The sequence below is a fragment of the Cygnus atratus genome, chromosome 5, assembly GCF_013377495.2.
Source record: "Cygnus atratus isolate AKBS03 ecotype Queensland, Australia chromosome 5, CAtr_DNAZoo_HiC_assembly, whole genome shotgun sequence".
NCBI lineage: Eukaryota > Metazoa > Chordata > Aves > Anseriformes > Anatidae > Cygnus > Cygnus atratus.
In genome coordinates this window covers 2,193,386-2,203,331 of record NC_066366.1, presented here as the reverse complement: position 1 = coordinate 2,203,331, position 9,946 = coordinate 2,193,386, and the positions used below count along the sequence as shown (strand labels likewise).

At 40.8% G+C, this 9,946-nt stretch overlaps 1 protein-coding gene across 1 annotated transcript in view; it reads left to right on the top strand.

Annotated features, from left to right (window-relative positions):
• Nucleotides 1–147: 147 nt before the first annotated feature.
• The window catches only part of IPO7 (importin 7), a 33,567-nt gene continuing 23,768 nt past the window's right edge, over nucleotides 148–9,946 (top strand). Inside the window, exons 1-2 of the mRNA XM_035550220.2 lie at nucleotides 148–404; nucleotides 8,506–8,587. Of these exons, the coding sequence (XP_035406113.1) occupies nucleotides 321–404; nucleotides 8,506–8,587 (166 nt within the window). The 5' untranslated portion in view covers nucleotides 148–320. The remainder of the gene's footprint in view (nucleotides 405–8,505; nucleotides 8,588–9,946) is intronic.

Here is a 9,946-nt window from a genome sequence, read left to right as displayed (position 1 = left end):
GCCCCGGTCCTCCCTCCCCTCAGCGGGCGGCGCGGCGCGGCGCCGCTGCCTCCGTTGAAGGCGCCCCGGCGGCCGCTGCCTGGGTCCGGGCGCCGCGCGGCCGGGCGGACTACAGGTCCCGTGGCGCCCCGCGGCGCGGAGGCGGGGCGCGGGCGGCGGAAGGGGCGCCGCTGCGGGCGGCGGCGGGGGGCAGCTCTATCCGGGCCTTTGGCGCTCCCCTTCCTTTCGCGCCGGCGGCCGCTGCGAGGCGGCGGCTCCATGTGCGCACGGCGCGGCGCGGCCCCGGCTCCCGCCCTCCGCCTCCCGCCGCCGCCGCCGCCATGGACCCCAGCACCATCATCGAGGCCCTGCGGGGCACCATGGACCCGGCGCTGCGGGAAGCCGCCGAGCGGCAGCTCAACGAGGTGAGGGGCGCCGCGGGGCCTGGGCTGCAGCCGGCGGGGACGGCGAGGGGACGGCGCGGCCGGGGCAGGGCCGGGGGCGGCGAGGCAGGCCCGGCCCGGCGGCGGCGGAAAGGGGCCGGGGGCGCGGGGGGACGGGGCCGGGGGGCCGCCGGGGGGCGCCCCCCCTCAGACCCGTCCCCCCGCTGAACGGCCCCTTCCCACGGCGCGGCCGGGCCCCGCCTGGTGCTCGCTCGGCCCCGCTGCCCGCCGCGCATTGTCCCCGGCACATGGCAGCGGGGCCCGGCCGGGACGGGCGGGGCCGCTGAGGGGCTGCGGCGGCGACAGGAGGCGGCCGGTGCCTTCCCTGCCCGCGGCCGCTCGGCCCCGTGGCGCTCCGCGGGCAGAGCCGCGCTGGCGGCGTGGCACAGGGCCGCGGCTCCGGGCCTGCGGCTGGGACCTGGACTTTTGGCCTGGTCCGGGCTGTCGCCGGGGCGGCTTTCTGCCTCTTCGGGAGGCAGTCGCTTGTCAGGGGGCGCGGGGAAAGTAGCAGCGACCGCGGCGCTTAGTGTTTTTAATCAGTGGAGCCTGCAAGCGTGAGAGGGCCGTGGGCTGAGTTCCCCCATAAAGCCAGTAGTTCGGTATTGCTTGCTCTTCGTACAAATCCTTCGGGCTCCGGCTTCAGCAGCACTGCTGAGGTAGGTGCGCTCGCTGGGTGCAGTATCAACACGTGCCCAGGAGATGGGTGAAGGCAGAGTTCCCAGCCCAGCTGTGTCATCTGCTTAGGCTGTTCACGTGTCGTGTAGGGATACGACAGGACTGGTAGATCCTAGTTCAGCAGGCTTCAGTTTTGGAAGATTGCTGTCATTTTGTTTCACTTCACCTGGTAGGTGAAAACTTAACTTTATTGATGCAGTTCAGAGTCCGGGCTTCTAAACATTTTTGAAAAAAAGGTGTTCTAGCATTTGACTTAGAGGGGAAAGTGATAGCTTCATGAAACAAGTGAAAGGTAGGCCTGTGTGGCAGCTCTCAGCATACCTTTTCATTGGGATTTTCCACAAGTTTTTTCTCTGTTGCTCTTAAGCATACTTTAGGCCTAACAAGATACATCTAATGCAGTGGATGTTCACTAAGCTTAGATAAAAGTGGGCCAAATGTGCTGCTGGCAGCAGTGAAACTTTCAAAAACTAAAGATATAACTTACCATGTTATTAAAATGTGTAATTAAACTGAATTCTTGGAAGCTATTTAATAAATGAATGTTAGGTACATTTGAAATCCATGCCTGTAAAACTACTCGATGGTGAAGTTAGATTTGTATAAAGTTTTCCGTATGTTTTTGTATTTTTATATTTTATATTTTTATATTTTGTATTTTTAGTATTTCTTATTTGAGTCAAAGAAAACTAATGTAATTGCATACAAAGACAACAATATATATGGAATCTTAAACTGGCTCTAAAATGCAAGTTTTTGTATTCTGTGCATGTTAACATCTATATATAGTAACTTGCTTCAAATCTATTCTAGCTATTTTCTGCAGGTATTGAGTTGCTGAACGTGCAGGAAATTGCGTTCTCTGCCATTCAGGTTCTTCAGCAAATGGCTAACTGTTATGTGAAGGATCGTGCTAACCGTCAGCTGGCTTTTGTTCATGTTTCTGAACCAAAACACAGCCTACCATATACTACACAAGTATTAAATTGGAATAAAATCTAAATATGTGTCCCTTTAAAAGCACCAGACGTTACTGAATCGTTGTGTAAGAATTATTTGAAATGTAGCCTCACTGATCTTTCACAGACCATTTGTGATTAAAAAAAGTGAAACCTTAAATCTGCAAGCATTTGTACATGTATGTAGTTTTATTCAAGTGCACGGTTCTGTTTTTACGTAGTGTTGTTGAAATGAAGTACGTATTCACTTGCAGGATACTGGTCTGAATTTGTTAACTGTTAGAGCAATTGTGTTATCAGTGAATATTCTGTTTCAGATGTCTCTTTCTCTGTGCAGGTAAAATCATACAGCAGTGAATTATCTTCTTGTAGGTGGCCAGGGACACAGAAGTATTTTTATAATTTAAGTCTATTAGTTGTCCTTGGATGACTTTTTATTTTTATCTTTAATTTGCCTGAAATGCCTATGTTGAGCTGATGAGACTAGTTTTCAGTAGATGGATCACTTTACCTTATCAGAAAAGAAGGACCTTCATTCAGTAATTGATATTTCTAATTCATGGAAGAGTTAAATACCTAGATCTGTCTGCATCATACCCTATTAAGCAAGAGTTTCCACTGACAAGAGAAAAGGACTGGGATATATGATTCTTGATTTGTCCAGGCCTTGTTATTTTTCTTTGACCTTGGCTAAGTCATGAATTCTTCTGTGCTTTATTTTTTCTTTCACTAAGTTTTTTCAAGTTCTATTGTCTGCACTTAAAATGCTGTGAGAACTTGAGTTGAGATGTGCTAATTGCAGGTATCTCAGGGTTCTCAGTCTCTTTGGTTTTACTTTCTTTACTGTGAAGGCAAATGATAGAGAATGATACCACTGGAGTCCAACGTGTAGTTTCCAGCTTCTCATATAAATTCCGACTGATGATATGGAGGTCTAATGACTTTGGAGGGCTAATGTGGTCTTCATGTGTGACACCTACGGCTATATATCATAGCACTGTGTAAGACCAAGAATAGAGCATGAGTTTTGTGGCTGTCTGATTACCAGATCATGGGTACTTCTTTTAAAGTTCTTAGTATGACGTTTTATGAAATGAACACGATAATTTCCACTTCTCTCATTTCCATTTCCTTTTTTTTTTCCGTTTCTGTGTTTTGGTATGTGTTAGATGAGAGATGCTTTGTGAAAGGGTGGTTTTAAATTGTGTGTATTGAGGCTAGTTCGACACCAGAAATCCCCACAGGGGCGGTAAGGAATCAAGGGAGCCTTCAACAGGAAAAAGTTACGTGCTTGAATCGTGTTAACTAATACAAGGTAAATCCAGCAGACAGAGCCACTTGCCACTTTCTCATGATTGCGAAAGCAGCTACCATGTGTGCTTAGCTAGCTTTTGCTAAGAGCATGTTCCTTTTTCCTCTGAATAGAAGAGCTAATAGGCGTCACAACTTGCAGACAGTATTCTGGTGAAATGAGCATCAAATAAATTTGCAAGGTCTGATATGCATGTTTTTAGTGGACCTCAAATTTAGTTTACATATACATTACAGCTGTGTAAGAGGTGGTAGAACTAGCTTGCAAAAACCTGAGGTCAGAATGACTTCCATACCTGATGAGTTCTTAAAAAAGAATTGAAAGAGTGTTACAGAGCAGTTTGCTGATTCAGCTTGTCCTTACAGTTCCTGACCTTACCTTTCTATAAAATAAAAAAACTTTCATCTTAATGTAACAGCTGTGTGGTCACCTAGTGCTGTTACGGCCTACATTTAAAAAAACAAGTCACATAAACTATTCAGAATTGGAATGGAGGAGAAATAGTAAATTTGTATTTCTTCAGCTTATGGGAAAATAAATTATAGCCTTTATTTAAATGTGTGCTATTTTGAGTAATTGTGTTAATAACCTAGGGTTCTAGTTCAACAACATATATTTAGTAAATATTTTAGCATCATTCTGTTTGGCTTTTTTGGTAACAGCTAAAGAGCTACTTAGAGTACTGTCTGTTACATTATGTTAAATTCTTAATGTCTGACAAGAATGCATGGAGGTCTTTTCACCTGAGATGAAACTTATTGTTTTTATCAGTTAGTGGCATGCAGGCTTTCTGTAAGACATTAATAACTCTCGTATTAAAGAAGAATGTAACTGACTTTCATGGGTATCATTGGCGGGGGAAAAAAGTGCCCTTGTGTACCATAATTAACTGTTGTTAGTTCTGTACGCCGTGAGATCATCTCTTTAATGTTAACTTCAAACTTGATATATCGTTTCAGATTGAGGCTGGCATGACACTTCTACTAATTAAACTGTTCTAGCACATGGCTAGCAAAGCAACTCTACTAGGAAAACCTGCAATGAAATATGAACAAAGATTGTACGTTCTGGAATACTGATTGATATTAACAGACAGTGGTGCAATGTTTGTGGTCTGATAGAATACATTCCTCAGCTAGTGAGGCTGCATAGCAGAAATTGCTCTTGGGAAAAGTCCCTGAATTCTTTGGCTCTTAGACAACAGAAAGTCATACCAGTGACACGGCATGTTTGAAGATTTGTAAGGGGGAAGGACTAGAAATGACTTTTTTTATGTTGACTTACGTGTTGGGAAATAGACTTTTGGACAGAACCATTTTTTAATTGTCCCTGTACTTCTCTTAATTTCTTATTTCTAGAGGTAAAGAGCATTTATAACCAAGGAGCAGAAGGCGGGGTTTTACTTGTGTCAAAACTTTAGTCATAGAAATAGTTTCTGTTCTCACACAGTTTAGAGTATGTAATAGAAGCCCTTGCGAAATTCTGATTTTGAACCTTGAATTGTGCAGGCATGGAAGTTCTCTGCAGGCTAACGCTGTTTACCAGTGGCTTTCATGGAAGTGGTATCAGTGCATTTCTTTCTTAAGACTGGGGTATGCAAATGCCTGCAGAATCCTCTACGTTCAGATTCAGTTTCCTGGTACATATTTAATGAATCTTCATTTGTGAAGTATTTTGGTTAATCACATCCACCAAAACTAAAAGCCAGTGTTTGTATAGAATATATACCTAAAATAGGTGTGCTCTTCTGGTGGTGTTTTTTTAGCAGTGGTGTCAATGAACAGGAAGAACATGATGTCCCGAGGGTCAGTCATCGTTGGACAGTAAAAATACTAAAGATGAAAATAGCCAAAATGATGTGTGTTTAGTATTTTTAATGCCATAGATACAAAATTGGCACCTATGTGATTCTCATATTAAGTTCAGTTGTTTTATCTGAGTGCCAAGAAAAGATTGGATGTTCTTTTTAATAGTAACGCAAAACAAGGGAGCAAGTGGCCAGTTTTGTAGTACCCAGGGTTTTATTTGACTATGCAGTAGACCCATGCCTTCATGTAGCAGTCCTTCCTCCCCACGTTTCAGTTTCTCTGGAAGCATGTTCCTTGTGGAGGGATGGGAAAGGTTGTTGTGAAGAGTCTGGAATTCTTTTATATTTTCTATAGAATGCTTAGTAATGTTTATGGAGCTGTGTGTGAATTTAGTTATAAACTGAAGGTGGTATTGAGTGAAAAGTGCAAGTTACTTCAAATGTTACCTTGTATGAAAATCACAAGTTATTTCTAGCCTGAATCTGTGCTTTGAACCACTGAAGGTGATAGAGTAGCTCATCTCTATGATTGGTTAGTGTAGGATGCTTGAAATATTCATAAGGGTGATACTTTTAAGATGTTAGAAAACCAAGACAATGTATGGATGTTTTGGTCCTATAATTTTAAACTTTTTAATAGTTCAGGGAATCCAGTGAAAATATGTTAATTCCACATACTAATATAATTGACGTTTTTAGGAGCTTGCTACAATCACAGTCTCAGTCCTGATTTTTTTCATGTAGGAAAGATTGTTTTTTGTGATTAACGCTATTAAATTTCAACGTGTGGCAGTTTGGTTGTATGTTGAGGTCTATTTTTGTTGCTTTTTTTCTTTTAGAACACTTAACATCTTTTTATTCAATTTGTTTTGTTATTCCCATCAGTTCCTTGATAGTTCTTAAGCATCTCATTGTATTTTTATATTTTTAATTCAAGTATCATTTACAGCAGCTTTACTTATAAGGTTAGTTATCGTTTATCATGAAAAAGGAAGAAGAATATTTCATTTTCAATATTCTAGGATTAAATTTTTAATTTTCAAACATGAAATGCATTATGAATAATTTTTGGTATTAAAAAGGTAGTTGTTAAGTTTATCGTACTCATGATGGAATGATATCAGTTTGCGTTTTAAGTCTCTCTTTTATGCAGACTGTTAATATAACCTCCCATTGACTACTCCCATTGACATTAATATTAGGCATATAATTCAATACTGTGCTGAATTTGGGTCTACTGTCATTAGGTGTGTGTTGCAGAAGTGAGTATGTTAATGCTGCTTAAGAAAAAGGAACTGAATAGTCCTGGAGATGTAGTAGAAATTAATATCAACAAGTAAATTTTATTTAAAATGTTTTCAACTGTTAAATGGTCAAATATACTTTTTTTTAAATTTGAAAGTATTTTTTCTTCTTCAGGACTTCAGGGAAATCAGAGGGGCACGGCTCAGAAAGATGCATGCTTGTGTCACTTAGTTCCAATTCATCACAACACCCTCAACAAATAATCATTTGGCTTGGACCAGATGCAAATGTTGCTTCTGTGAGTTTTCTGTAGTCTGTAGGTTTGTAGTGCACAGGATGAGTATGTGCAACACTTCAATATATGTTGGGGACGTTCTTTAGTCAAGTTCATTCCTCATTTAAAATCAGGTAAGATAGGCAACAAGCTATACTAATAAAATTTTAGCACAAATACTGGAACAAATATCAACTCCCAGGTTGTACCTTTTGCGCTTCTTCATACTAGAACATTTAGGAGATGTTTTTTGGAGCTTGGAGATAAAAACCTGGTGTGAAAGGGAGAGAGCTGGGCAGTGTTAAATGCTTAGAAGGAGTGTTGTTGACATTTCATACTGTCAATGAGCTCTTAATCCTTCAGAAAGAACAGAAAGATAGTTGGATAGTCTCTTTATGATGGGTGTTTGCTCTGATGTGGAGTCTGAGACATTTTTACTTTTTTTTTTTTGATAAATGGATACTGTCATGGTTTTCAAAGGACTTATTTGCTTTATGTAGGAAACAATGAAGTGATTAATATGTAGGTAAGAGATGTCTTCCGAAGAGTTTAACAAGTAGAGATATTTAGGTCTACGCAGGTGTCTTTGATAGAAGTGCTGCAAAGAGCATATGAAACAATTTTGCCATGTTAGTGAGGATAAAGCAGACATGCGTCTTGGCAATTAGAATCAGAGGCTTGGAAGAATGAGGTTAGGAGGACTCTGCAGGTCCTCTGGTCCAGTCAGCTGAAGTAAAGCTGGTTTCAGAGTTAGATGAGGTCGGGACCTTCTCCAGTTGAGTTTTGAATATTTCAAAAGGCCAGCCCCACTGCCTGCCTGGGAAGGCTGTTCCAGTATTTGGCCCTCCTTGTTGAGAGGAAATTTTTTCCTTGTGTAAAACAGGAATTTCCCTTGCTGCAACTCATAGCCATTGACTCTTGACCTTGAAGAAAATGACGATGTTTTCCAACTAGAAAAAGCACATCTAGTTTTGGAGAACTAAAATTCTCTTCTCGGAGAGAAGTTCATTAAGTGTCTCGAGTTTTTGATGTTCAGGAAGGTGTCAAGGGATGCTGTGCGAATGTTAAATGTCAGTTTCTTCATGTTGAAAGTACCACGTAGTATTTAGTGCATCAGTGATATTGCTCATTATTGTAAAACAAATCACATTTTGCCTTTGTTTGTAAGTGAACTCTCGCAAATTCTTAGAAGTTGTTACTCTGGTGAAACTCCATTTAGGTCTCCATACTGTTAGCTTGCTGTTGTATAGTTAGGCTAGCAGTTGCTGCAGTAAAGAATTAATAGTCGCTTTAAGCCATTTTGATCAGAAGGGTGAAATATAACTTGAATATGCTTGATTGAGGCTGGGCATAGTTTTAAAACACAGGTTGCCATCTGTTGTGTTGATTATTCCATAATGAATTGTTTAACAATTATTTGTTTACGTAATACATTACTTGAGGTCACTGTAAAATTGCTGTGCTTGTTTCTTGTCTGGCTACTCAGATATTCTTTAAGGTACTCTGAGTGAAGAACTTGTTTGGTGACTGTAGAAGGCTGATTACCAAAGCCTGTTAAATGATTTCTTCAACTCTACCCAAAATGATAAGGTTTTGCCTCCATCATGCTGTCTGTCTTCAGAGTCCAGTGAGCATGAAATTTTGGAATGCCTTAGTTTGCTAGCTATTGTGAAACTGAATTGCTGCTATTCTTTTGACTGCATTACAATGTTGTAAAGAGATGGTAATAGCAAACAGGAGTACTCTAAAACTTGACAAACTATGACTAAACTATACTAATTTTTTTATAACTTTTTTTTTGTCCTCTACAGGCTCACAAGTCAGTGAACTTTGTTTCAACTTTGCTTCAGATCACCATGTCCGAACAACTGGATTTACCAGTGAGACAGGCAGGCAAGTTTTCAAATCCTTTGGTTGTTTTCACTTCAGTGGTGCGTGCACACAGGTGCATGTTCAGATATTGTATCACAATGAAGTTATTAAAGACTTCTAATGGTGTTAATCTCAAACACGGGAAAATTGGGAGTTGTCAGAGTTAGTCATCATAAACTGCATCTGGCACCATACACTAAATGAGGAAGAGAGAAAGAAAAGGTGTCTGACTCTTCAGTGGTTGCTCCCTTTTGTCTCTAGTGAATAATGGCCTTTGGGAAACCAGAGTAGTTCACGATGATGGTACACTTGGCCCAAGGAGGTAATTTTACATTGTACTAATAAAGCTAATGTTTCTCAACATTATAAGTGGAAGAAAACACATTGTCATTTGGAACTGCTGATTTGAATGAGCAATCAGTAAAATTGGATCTTGAATATTGGCAGGTCCAAACATCACCTTAAAGCTACTATGATTACTTGGTAAGAGGTTTCTAAAACAATACCTCAGTGGTTTCTGACAGTTCAGGAGATGTGACCTTGATCACTTAGTTGAAACTTCCAGGTAGTAGATTATTTGAAGTTGTAATGTAAGCCTAACTTGCATTTTTATCTTATTTTGGGAGGATAATGCTTAGATGTGTCAAAAAGGTTACTGTTTAACATGTATAATGTGAAAAAGGAGGAGGTTTGAAAACAACCTCTTGAAATTCAGCCTTCGTTTAAGCTAATTTTAAAAAAGTCTGTAGAGTGGAGAAAACGCATCTAACATGCGTCTTAGAAACAGTGCATGTTTTGCAAAGCAGCTAATGATATGATTAAAACCCCCTGAGGACAGACTGAATTTTGCATCACTTCAGTGTTGTTATAGCATGTATCTGCAGATTGTTTCAGACCTTTGCGGACCCTTTCAAAAACAGTTTATCTTCTGAGTGTTCAGAAGGTGCACGTGAAGTTTGGGAAAAGAATTTGCTTTATGGATTTGTATGTAGAATTAGATTAATAGTAACTTTGATATTAGTTTGTAATTTGACATTTCCTTTTGTATTTTGTAAGTCTGTCTTTTCAAGTGTTTTATTCTATATTCTGCCACATAAGCAGTTTAGATTTGGTTGTCACATGGTAAAAGCAGGTATTTGTGCCAGTAGCGCAAATGCTACAAAGTGATGTGGCCCATACACTTGGTATAAAGGAGCTGTTTCTCTTTAACATTCACTCCTATATCACAGACTTGATAACATTTTTTGCTTACGAAATACAAGGGTTGTTTTAGATAGTCATTAGTACTAATTTGCTCAGTTTTAATGAAAATAGTGAGAAAATGACTACAAAGGATTTTTCAGCAGTATATTGCTAAAATGTTACACAAGCTCTTTTATA